This window comes from Abramis brama (assembly GCF_963993115.1).
Source record: "Abramis brama genome assembly, chromosome: 19".
Taxonomy (NCBI): Eukaryota; Metazoa; Chordata; class Actinopteri; order Cypriniformes; family Leuciscidae; genus Abramis; species Abramis brama.
Window position 1 is genome coordinate 1,022,501 of NC_139981.1, and position 14,468 is coordinate 1,036,968.

Here is a 14,468-nt window from a genome sequence, read left to right on the forward strand (position 1 = left end):
TATTTATTTATATTTACATGAGTTTAGGTAAAAGGGATTAGAGCCAGTGGTTGTTCTGTAGGCAAACGTCAGTGACTTGAATTTAATACTAAACCCATATAAGCCATGTCATATTTGAATGCAAGACTTTTTATTCAGAATTGTGTGATATAAAGTCAGAATTGCGAGATTTAAAGTCAGAATTGCGTGATATAAAGTCAGAATTGCGTGATACAAAGTCAGAATTGCGAGATATAAAGTCAGAATTGTGTGATACAAAGTCAGAATTGCGAGATATAAAGTCAGAATTGTGTGATATAAAGTCAGAATTGCGAGATATAAAGTCAGAATTGCGAGATTTAAAGTCAGAATTGTGAGATTTAAAGTCAGAATTGCGAGATATAAAGTCAGAATTGCAAGATTTAAAGTCAGAATTGCGTGATATAAAGTCAGAATTGTGAGATTTAAAGTCAGAATTGTGTGATTTAAAGTCAGAATTGCAAGATTTAAAGTCAGAATTGTGTGATACAAAGTCAGAATTGTGAGATTTAAAGTCAGAATTGTGTGATTTAAAGTCAGAATTGCGAGATATAAAGTCAGAATTGCAAGATTTAAAGTCAGAATTGTGTGATACAAAGTCAGAATTGTGAGATTTAAAGTCAGAATTGTGTGATTTAAAGTCAGAATTGCAAGATTTAAAGTCAGAATTGTGTGATACAAAGTCAGAATTGTGAGATTTAAAGTCAGAATTGTGTGATTTAAAGTCAGAATTGCGAGATATAAAGTCAGAATTGCAAGATTTAAAGTCAGAATTGCGTGATATAAAGTCAGAATTGTGAGATTTAAAATCAGAATTGTGTGATTTAAAGTCAGAATTGCAAGATTTAAAGTCAGAATTGCGTGATATAAAGTCAGAATTGTGTGATACAAAGTCAGAATTGCGAGATTTAAAGTCAGAATTGCGTGATATAAAGTCAGAATTGTGTGATACAAAGTCGGAATTGCGAAATTTAAAGTCAGAATTACGTGATATAAAGTCAGAATTGTGTGATATAAAGTCAGAATTGTGAGATATAAAGTCAGAATTACGAGATTTAAAGTCAGAATTGTGAGATAAAAAGTCACAATTATCTTTTAAAATGTTTTATTCTGTGGCGGTAAAAAGCTTCCATAGGTTTTATAGGTCTAAATATTTTTTGCCGTATGCCATATTTGTCTTTCGGGCGCACGTACACATTAATGATCCTATGCACAGTTTCATAAATGAGACCCCAGATGCTTCATATCTTCGCTCAGTTTGGGCCAGTGTTTGTGTGGCTCTGTGACGTCACCTCATCGCTGATGTCCAGCTTGGGTCCGATCTGCTGGTGAAGAAGCTGTTTAACCGAGACCCACGAGCTCAAGATCTGCTTCCTCACCTGGACCGGCACCGGCTCAGCGTTCCCATTGGACAGCTTCAGCGCAAACTCACACACCTACACAACACACACACACACACAGAGTTTGGTTACATGTCATTTTTGCCAAAATAACTTGCGAAATGTATGATATTCCATCATGTAAGCAAAGTCAACAGTGATTACAGGGTGTCTGGTTTCATTTCTTCACTCATTTCATTTCTTTATCTAATTGACGACGAGTCTATTCTTGGGTGATGGTTTAGATTTTCCCTGACAGCCCAAATGTTGCCTTGTTTAGCCTAGACGTCTGGACTGTGTTTGAGCTATAGGCTATAGGACGTCTTTTAAATGCAAAACTGCATGCTGGGAACCTTCACAAACTTCCTCCTCTTACACTTCACATCTCAAGTTTCCTCGAGCCGACATGCTGTTTGAAATAGATAAAAACGCAAGCGAGATTAGCTTCTCATGTCAAGTGTGAAAAGAGCAGTGTTAGGAAAAGTAGTTAGTGAATAATTTCCCTATATTAAAAAGGCTTTCATGTGGAATTACTGCTGATACGTGCAGAGAAAGCCTGTAAATCTGCACAAAAGGGAAATTTAATTAGAGGGAGCGTGCAGAAGAGAAGCAGCAGAACGCACGAGGTGTTTCTGAAAGATGTTTATGGGCCTCTTTTCATTAAAAGTGTTCACTTGGATCAGGAAAATACTCTCATGCTTCTCATATATATCAAGATTTACATATTTGAATTGCATTTAAAATTTCCACTCATTTGGATTACACATTTTGTCAGTCATAAAGAAATGAAAGCTAATTTTAACTCTAATTTAATTCACAATGGGTGCTTAGCTTGTTTTAAATTCAGGGCCTGCCTTCAGAGAGTCTAATTATGGTCTGAGATTACCCACAATGCTTTGCACAGGGGCAGTTTCCAGTGTGTTTTGTGTTTACAGCCTCGACTCACCTCTAACGCTTTCTTCAGCTCCTGCATGGCAGCGGCGTCCAGCACCGGGCCGTGGGTCGCGCCTGGTTTCTCCAGGCTCTTTCCTCGCACTCTCTTGGTCTTTTCGGCTGTCGGCTGAACGATTGCCTTCTCTGCGTCCTGCGGTTCCTGATCCACACGTACAGGCGTCACACACCACGGCTCGATGAGTCCCTGAGCCACAGCGTCACAGAGCAAGACCACGAGAACCACCTCTCTGAAATAAAGCACAGACAAATAAATCCATGAAATTATAGAATAAAATAATATACATAAAATAATATATATATATATATACAATTCTGTGATTAAATAATAATTACAGAATAATAAAAAATAATTTAAAAAGAATGACGTAATTATAGAATAATTAAATAAAATAATGAAAGAAAATGATAAAACTGACATAATTATATTATAATAAAATAAAATAATAAAATAAAATAAAGAATAATGATGTAACTAGCATAATTAAATAAAATTATAAAATAAAATAATACAATAATTATATAACTAAATTATAAAATAAAACAATATATAAAAAATAATATACAAATAATTATGTAACTATAGAATAATTAAATAAAATAAATAAAATAATAAAATACTGACATAATTATATTATAATAAAATAAAATAAATTAAAAAAGTATGTAACTAGAATAATAAAATAATACAATAATTATATAATAACTAAATTATAAAATAAAATAATATATTATATAAAATAATGATGAAATTATAAAATAATTAAATACAATTATTAAAAATATTTATAAAATAATTATAGAATTATAGAACAAATAAAATAAAATAAAAGCACACCTCTCTTCAACAAGTCACATGATTGAGTACTAGTGAGGACTGATGCAACAAACACAACTAATAAAGTTATACAATAACATAGAAAATAATTATAGAAAAATTTAATTAAATTCAAAAATAAAATAAAATAAAATAAAACTCAACAATCATTTATGTCTGGAACTCAAACACACACACCAAACTTGTAAAGGTTTCTGCACATCACTGTCAGCACTAGTACTAGTGAGGCCTATCAAACATCACTAATGAAGTAACACAAGCCCATATCTTACCCAGCATGCCCTGTCTGTCTGAGGAGTTGTATGAGACGGCTGAATGTGGGCAGGAGAAGCCGATGCCCTCTAGTGGCCAGAAGCCAGATGTTGTAGTTCCACAGATACACAGCTGCATTAGCCACCAGCCACGCCTCGCTAAGCTCCGCCCCCAGCTCCGCCCCTCGCAGGAAGTGACCCGTGGCGTCCGCCGATAAACCCTTGATCCAATCACTGAGGAAAGACACAAAAAAGCCAACAACAACCAATTATGCTTCTGCAACAGTTATATAGCAGCCGTTCTACACATGAGAATGTGTCATTACTATTTTAAGATTATTACATTAGTAGTATATTGCACTTATATTGTTCTGAAATAATTCATTTATATTGATTTACATTAATTGAAAAATGATCAAATATATGTGTGATTGCATTATAATTAAAATTATAAAACAAAATAATATATAAAATAATGGTGTAATTCTTTAATAATTAGATAAAATTATAAAATACTATAATATTTAAAAACGATATAATTACAGAATAATACAAATAATAATGCAATTAAATAATTAAATAATTCTATAATAGTTAAATAAAATTATAAAATAATGATGTAATATAAAAATAATGATGTAACTATAGAATAATTAAATAAAATTAAGATAAAATAATAAAACAATTCTATAATATTTAAATAAAATGATTAAAATAATTTTATAAAAATTACAATAAAATAATAACAATTCAATTAAAATAATTATAAAATTACATGGATTATACTGATTTACATTATACTGACACACATAACAACAACATAGTTTATATAGAATTTTAGTTTCATTTAAAACATTTAAAAAAGATTTAAAAAATATAATTAATATAAATTTGCTATAAATAGACTAAAGTTGCAAAAAGTCAACTGGTGCAAAGCAATATTTTACCATTTAACTATTTTTAATTATCTCAGTATTTAATGATACAATATTACTAATATAACATACTGATAAGATTTTAGATTTTACTTGTATTCTGCACTTTTATTATGCCTTTATGTCATCACAATGATCATATGGCAATTTACACACACCATAAAATGCATTTAAATTCTATGCTGCAGCTTCTGGTTAGCTGAACTACTCAATAAAGCTGAATCTACTGAACTACTCAATAAAGCTGATCTCGTTTGGACGGCCGATATGTGACAGTGTTCTGGATGATCAGCCGGCCTATTGGTGAAGAACAGCTTTGTTTATCTGTGATTCACACGCCTCTCAAGCTTATTGTTTCATGCGGTTTATAATCTGAGAAAGTCATTTAATGCATGCTGGGATGTGGAACAGAGCGTCTCTCTGTGATTATCTTGTCTGTTCGGGTCCACATATTAATATAACACGCTTAACATCCAATCAGCTTCTGAGATGAGAGTATGGTACACAGAGACATGCATGTAAATGAGTCAGGGTTATTAATATCAATAAGAGTGTTTTTGCTCACCTGTACAGGGTCCAGTGGGCGTCGTCCTCCTCAGGTGGGCGTGTCCTTCGTTCATCAGGTGTCACAGCAGAGCCGTTTAGCTCCACCCCCTCAGAGCGCAGTTTCAGGATGGTTACCTAGACAACACAGTACTGGGCTTTATGGGATGCCAATTTTAATGAGAACTTGAACTGAATCACTATAACTAAGCCTTAATAAATATTTCTGGTGTATTCAATTGACCCTATAAATCCTATTTGATATGCATATTTCTAAAATTAAAAAATAAATGCTGAAAAACACTACGTCCTTCTGTCTCTGATTGATAATTTAGTCTGTTTTATCCAGTAAAAGTCTTTTAGTGTAACTGTACAAACGTCCTCATTCGGCTCGAGCTTCTCGTGTCTTTCTGCTGTCAAATCTGATTTTACCAAGGAAACGCAAGAATAACTTTGATATTGTTAGTAATATTTCAGCTGGACTGAAGCAGCTTTACTTCATTATCCATCATCATTTATTATAAAAATCACAAGTATCAAATATGATCATCAGGCTTTTGAGGAAGGTTTGTTCATCTCTCAATCATAATTATATATGTTTTAAAACTACAGATCATAAAACTAAGGATTTAAATATCATATTATTGGCAGATATTAATATTTATATGCATTTTATGCAAGTATCTGCTATGTATCTGCTATCCTGTTATAAAGATCTCATTGATTTACATTACAAGCATTAGAATTTCATATGAATATCAGCATTTGCAGCATATTTCTGCTCAGTTTGACTCTCTGAATAAAACGGAGCAGTTTTTCCTCCATATTCTCACTATATCATGAGTCATAAAAGCCTGATGTATCAAATATGATACAAAATACACAACTTTTTAGATTTAAGATTTTTCCGACTATTATTTCATAGGCTTTGTTAGGGTTTAATAGTCATTGCATTAGATGTTCAGTAGCAGAGTCTCTCCCGGTCTGTAATTCCTCTCCAGTGTCGCGTGTGCAGCCGGGGCTGATGGGATTGAACGGATAACACAGGACGACTGAGGATCAAAGCCTCGCATGTCCATGAGGATCTCACATCCCTTCACGTCCCCCGGATGGAAACGCTCATCAAATTAAAAGGACGCCTTTTGAAAAATCAACCCCTTCAAAAACAGAGGAAACATATTCGCCGAGAACAAAGTGATGTGCTTTTCAAAGAGAAAAGCTTTTGCCAAGGTCATCACTTCTCGAATTCACTGTGCCAAAATCTCCATGCGTATTCAAAGCAAACGCGTCTCTGAAGACAATTACACAGATCATCCTGGAGGTCTAATGGAGTCATTAAAAAAACGTCACATGATTGAGTGAGACATCTTCATTTCATAAAAAGTATTTCAGCCAAAATTACAGTTATATCATTCACTGACTTACAAACCCCATATGCTTGTGGAACGAGGAGAATTTATTCATTTTCATCTCATTTACACAATCACCATTTACAAATTCTTCTTTTGTGTTCCACAGAAGAAAGAAAGTCAATTGGTCTGAAACGAGGGAATGAGGGAGAATAAATGATGAGCATTTCCGTTAAAAAGATTCATTGTTTTAGTGCTTCTCTGACATCCCTTCATTGCATCAACGTTCCCACAACAACTGCAGTGCTCAGAAACATTGAGAACCTATTTCCACTGTTCAGTTCCTGCCTATAGAGGCTGTTTAAGACACTTTAGGAGAAAACACTGCTTTTTCATGCACTGGTCAATGTGAGTTTGTCTATTTTGCTTTCATAATTTGTCTACTTTCAGACTAGTGAAACGAAAATATCCAAAATACACATTTAAAAGTCTCCCTGTGGTGAAAATCCAGCTTTTAATGTTGTTTATGTGTCTATGTGGTGTTTTTAATATGCTTTAAGACAAACCATGTGTATATTCATAAGTCGACAGCATTGCTGAGTATTTCCTCCTTAAAACTGCAGTGAACCAAAGACAGTCTCAAAAACACGCTTTGAAATCGCTGGTGTTTCTGACGTCACAAACTACCTTGTAACCAATCAGATCAACGTGTGATCGTCAACCAGTGGATCTCTGAGCTGAGTGAGTGAGTGGAGGCGGGGCTCATTTGCATATTCATAGAACCACGCATACTAAATGAGGCAAGGGTGTCGAGTAAAATTATTGACTACAGGGGGACTTCAAGTGTTTATTTTATTGCATTTTATCTCATTTAAATCTCAATCTATCTCTTTAAAAGCGGCGAGTTTGAGTCAGAAATCTGCACTTCAGCAGCTTCACACACACCAAAATTCAAGATATTGGGCCAAAAATGTCTGTTTTTGTTACCTATAAAGCCATAGAAGAACGATTAAGCGTCTCTGAGCCATACAGCCATGTTTCTGCATAAATGCACGTTTTGAACGAATCAAAGAGAGACATTTACTTCCTTTAATCAGCTGTTTGAACGAATCGAATGAATCAATGACATACTCATTTAAACATTTACTGCCACCTACTGTCAGTTTTAGTTTCTTATTTAGAGTATGATTTCATAAAAAAATATTTCATATTCTATATTAATAAAACTGAACTGAACTGAATTCTGTCATGATTTACTCACCCTCATGGCTGTTGAAGCCTAAAAGGTTATGTGTAATAATGTAGTTGAATCAAATATTATATTTCTTTCTAAAGCTTATTTTTGTAATGTCTATTTGATGCTTTTCTCATTTAACACAATAATGACTTTACATTATCTTCTGGGAGTAACTTCTCAGCCAAATTAGATGTGCGATTAATTCAATTAATTAATCGCCAAATCATGAAATTAATTACATTAAAACTTTTAATCACTTGACAACCCTACACAACACACAACACACAAAACACACAACACATAACACACAACACATAACACACAACACATAACACACAACACACAAAACATAACACACAAAACATAACACACAACACACAACACATAACACATAACACATAACACATAACACATAACACAACACACAACACATAACACATAACATATCACATAAAATATAACATAAACATAACATATAACATAACATAACATATAACACAATATATAACATAACATAATATATAACACAATATATAACATAACATATAACACAATATATAACAACATATAACACAATATATAACATAACATAATATATAACACAATATATAACATAACATATAACACAATATATAACATAACATATACCATAAGATATAACATATAACACAATATATAACATAACATAACATATAACATAACAACATATAACACAATATATAACATAACATAACATATAACATAACATAAAACATATAACATATAATATAACATATAATATAACATATAACATAACATATAACATAACATAACATAACATAAAACAATATATAAAATAACATATAACATAACATAATATAACATATAACATAACATAACATATAACATATAACATATAACACAATATATAACATAACATAACATATAACACAATATATAACATAACATATAATATTACATATAACATAACAAATAACATAACATAACATAACATAACATATAACAAAACATAACATATAACATAACATAACATATAACAAAAAATAACAACATAACAACATATAACATAACATATAACACAATATATAACATAACATAACATATAATATTACATATAACATAACATATAACATAACATAACATAACATATAACAAAAAATAACAACATAACAACATAACAACATATAACATAACATATAACATAACATAACATATAACATATAACACAACACATAAAATATAACATAACATATAACATAGCAAATAACATAACATAACATAACATAACATAACATAACATATAACATAACATATAACATAACATAACATAACATATAGCATAACATATAGCATAACATAACATATAACATATAATATAACATAACATAACATAACATATAACACAATATATAACATAACATATAATATTACATATAACATAACAAATAACATAACATAACATACAACAAAACATAACATATAACATAACATAACATATAACAAAAAATAACAACATAACAACATAACAACATATAACATAACATATAACATAACATAACATAACATAACATAACATATAACATATAACATAACATATAACATATAACACAACACATAACATATAACATAACATATAACATAGCAAATAACATAACATAACATAACATAACATATAACATAGCAAATAACATAACATATAACATAACATAACATATAACATAACATATAACATAACATATAGCATAACATAACATATAACATATAATATAACATATAACATAACATAACATATAACATATAACACAATATATAACATAACATAACATATAACACAATATATAACATAACATATAATATTACATATAACATAACAAATAACATAACATATAACAAAACATAACATATAACATAACATAACATAACATATAACAAAAAATAACAACATAACAACATATAACATAACATATAACATAACATAACATAACATATAACATATAACACAACACATAACATATAACATAACATATAACATAGCAAATAACATAACATAACATAACATATAACATAGCAAATAACATAACATATAACACAACACATAACATATAACATAACATATAACATAGCAAATAACATAACATAACATAACATAACATAACATATAACATAGCAAATAACATAACATATAACATAACATATAACATATAACATAACATATAACATAAATAACAAATAACATAACATAACATATAACATAACATAACATATAACATAACATAACATATAACATAACATAACATAACATAACATAACATATAACATAGCAAATAACATAACATATAACATAACATATAACATATAACATAACATATAACATAAATAACAAATAACATAACATAACATATAACATAACATAACATATAACATAACATATAACATATAACATATAACATATAACATAACATAACATATAACATAACATAACATAACATAACATAACATATAACATAACATAACATATAACATATAACATAACATAACATAACATATAACATAACATAACATAACATATAACATAACATAGCAAATAACATAACATAACATAACATATAACAACATAACATAACATAACATAACATAACATAACATAACATATAACATAACATAACATAACATAACAACATATAACATAACAAATAACATAACATATAACATATAACATATAACATATAACATAACATAACACATAACATAACATAACATAACATAACATAACATATAACATATAATATATAACATAACATAAAACATAACATATAACACAATATATAACATAACATATCACATAAAATATAACATAAACATAACATACACCATAACATAACATATAACACAATATATAACAACATATAACACAATATATAACATAACATAATATATAACACAATATATAACATAACATAACATAACATAACATAACATATAACATAACATAACATAGCAAATAACATAACATAACATAACATAACATATAACATATAACATATAACATAACATAACATAACATAACATAACATAACATATAACATAACATAACATAACATAACAACATATAACATAACAAATAACATAACATATAACATATAACATAACATAACACATAACATAACATAACATAACATAACATAACATATAACATATAATATATAACATAACATAAAACATAACATATAACATAACACATAACACATAACATAACATATCACATAAAATATAACATAAACATAACATACACCATAACATAACATATAACACAATATATAACAACATATAACACAATATATAACATAACATAATATATAACACAATATATAACATAACATATAACACAATATATAACATAACATATACCATAAGATATAACATATAACACAATATATAACATAACATAACATAACATATAACATAACATAACAACATATAACACAATATATAACATAACATAACATAACATATAACATAACATAACAACATATAACACAATATATAACATAACATATAACATAACATAACATATAACATAACATAACAACATATAACACAATATATAACATAACATATAACATAACAAAACATATAACATATAACATAACATATAACATAACATAACATATAACATAAAACAATATATAACATAACATATAACATAACATATAATATAACATATAACATAACATAACATAACATATAACATATAACACAATATAACATAACATAAAATATAACACAATATATAACATAACATATAACATAACATATAATATAACATATAACATAACATAACATAACATAACATAACATATAACATATAACACAATATAACATAACATAAAATATAACACAATATATAACATAACATAATATTACATATAACATAACAAATAACATAACATAACATATAACAAAACATAACATATAACATAACATAACAAAACATATAACATATAACAAAAAATAACATAACATAACAACATATAACATAACATATAACATAGCATAACATATAACATAACATATAACATATAACATATAACATATAACACAACACATAACATATAACATAACATATAACATAGCAAATAACATAACATAACATAACATAACATATAACATAACAACATATAACATAGCAAATAACATAACATATAACAACATAACATATAACATAACATATAACATAACAAATAACATAACATATAACATATAACATATAACATAACATATAACATATAACATATAACATAACATATAACATAACAAATAACATAACATAACATAACATATAACATAACATATAACATATAACACAACACATAACATAACATAACATAACATATAACATAACAACATATAACATAGCAAATAACATAACATATAACATAACATATAACATAACATATAACATAACAAATAACATAACATAACATAACATATAACATATAACATAACATATAACATAACATAACATAACATAACATAGCAAATAACATAACATAACATAACATATAACATATAACATATAACATATAACATAACATAACATATAACATATAACATATAACATATAACATATAACATATAACATAACATAACATAACATAGCATAACATAACATCATATAACATATAACATAACATAGCATAGCATGATACTAACTGATGTTTGTCACGATCGGATCCATTCGCGTTTTTTCACAAACTTTTCTTGCCTAGTGACTGCGTGATATTGGGATTGGAATTGACCAATCAGACTGGCTGTTGGGCTTGACTGGCTGAGAATCCCGGCGTACTCATCACGAGGGAAGCGTTCGATAAGAAAGCAGAGTTTACCTCAGCGCTGATGAAGTGGACCTCAGCTAACAGACGCAGAAGCGGATCAGTCGGGTTCCTTCGCGCGGGACTCGCTGTGTTCTTCAGTTTACCTGCGATCACACGAGAGGGAATCCATCATCAGATTCAGGACACACATGATAATCTTAAGAATTATTGCTGTGATTATTTATCACAACTTAAAATTCAACATTAGATAAGAAGTTATGTTTCTTCAAAATTCAAGTTAAAAAAGTATGTGTTTGTGCTTGACTTAAAATATTAAGTTCAGTAAACTTTAGTTTAGTTAAGTTGGATATTTAAGTTATCCCAACAAGTTGTTATAACTTATTACAGAGTGTCACACAAGCCTTTTGTCTCATAAACAGGATAAATTAGTAATATTATTCCCCCTATTCTTTATCAACGGTACACAAAGATGCGTATAAACTGAATTATAGTCACGCCAGATTGTGATCAATCCCAGTTTGATTTCATGATTCCATTAATTGAAACATCCAGATCTTCCCACTGGTGATTACAGTACATGTCTGATCTCATAATTCATTCCGTCATTCATTTCTGAATTCCACTTGAGTAATTTGTGTGAATAAATAACACTGTTTATCTTTCTATTCATCAGAATCAGTGAAGCCCTGAGGATGCGATTAACTAATCGTTCACTTCGGCACGATGATGCGATGGCTCTCAGAAGACTCATGAAACATTAATGATAGTCGACAGATGGATCGAAACCTTCACTTATCTGTTCTGGCCATTTTAAGACTTCAGCTTGAAATGAAAGCCTAAATAAATCTTTAAAGATACATAAGTGAGCATGAAGTAAAAAACATGAAACACTTGTGGATTAATTCTACACTTGAAATCTAGGAGAAAATGTAGACAATCAAAGTATAAACGAGTTTGCACCAAAATAAAAGCTTTCCATAAATAATTGCATATTCCAAATATTGTTTAAAGGTGAATTGTGTATCATTTCTAAGATCCTAATATCATCCACCTGTCCCATGAGAGAGTCTGAACATTACACTTGGAATCCAGAAGTTATTGTAATATTACACACATCTCTTGTGAATGTATTTTAATGAAACTATATCCTCCACATACAGCAGCTCTACATCATTACATTATTCCTGGCTCTCGCGGGGGTCACTTACTGGAGTTTTCCCATCGTCCGTCATCATACAGCAGACAGAAGCGACAGGCCGCTCGACACACATCAAAAACCTCCTGCTTTCGGGCGATCTTGGCCAGAGACGCCCATAATCTCACCCTGACAAACAAACACACACACCACAGAAACAACATGAGACCGATTCCCTCGGCCTCTGAGCTTCAGTCATACGAAAAAATGAATTCCTGCTTTGGCTCTGCTGGTTTTATTCGCATGTTCCCTCGTTGCAGAAGAAAAACAGAAGAATCAAGTTTATTTCCACTGTAATGATGTCCTGAAGTTAGCCTTGAGAACAGAACTGTACAATGAGGAATTCTGGGGTGAATGCAGGGAATTCATAGCAGCCTTATTTTAATGAACACACAGAGTCTGTGGCTTTTGGGAGTGAGTAAAGAGAATGATATGAGACTAGAGTAGAATAACGGTCAAAAGTTTAGAATAATGAAGATTATTGTAAGTCTCTTCTGCTCACCAAGGCTGCATTTATTTGATCAAAAATACAGTAAAAATTATTCAGTATTATTGCAATGTAAATCATCTGTTTTCTATGTGAATATATAGTAAAGTGTAATTTATTCCTGTGATCAAAGCTGTATTTTCAGCATCATTACTCCAGTCTTCAGTGTCACATGATCCTTCAGAAATCACTCTAATATGATGATTTTATCAATGTTGAAAACATGTCCTGCTTCAGACTTTTGTTGAGAAACCGTGATACACTGCCATTCAAAAGTTTGGAGAAAAAAAGAACATTTATATTTTTATTGTGAAAGGATGCATTAATATTAACATTTATAATGTTACAAAAGATTCTATTTCAAATAAATGCTGTTCTTTTGAACTTTCTATTCATCAAAGAATCCTGAAAAATAAAATGTATCACAGTTTCCACAAAAATATGAACTGT

At 29.4% G+C, this 14,468-nt stretch overlaps 1 protein-coding gene across 3 annotated transcripts in view; it reads right to left on the bottom strand.

Moving 5' to 3' along the window:
• cfap46 (cilia and flagella associated protein 46) overlaps positions 1–14,468 on the bottom strand; it is a 112,343-nt gene that overhangs the window by 66,236 nt on the left and 31,639 nt on the right. For all 3 annotated transcript variants that reach the window (XM_084093968.1, XM_084093967.1, XM_084093966.1), the window contains exons 15-20: positions 13,545–13,660; positions 12,388–12,479; positions 4,938–5,053; positions 3,459–3,671; positions 2,344–2,578; positions 1,311–1,454 (exon numbers count right to left, since the gene is read on the bottom strand). In XM_084093968.1, the coding sequence (XP_083950094.1) occupies positions 1,311–1,454; positions 2,344–2,578; positions 3,459–3,671; positions 4,938–5,053; positions 12,388–12,479; positions 13,545–13,660 (916 nt within the window). The remainder of the gene's footprint in view (positions 1–1,310; positions 1,455–2,343; positions 2,579–3,458; positions 3,672–4,937; positions 5,054–12,387; positions 12,480–13,544; positions 13,661–14,468) is intronic.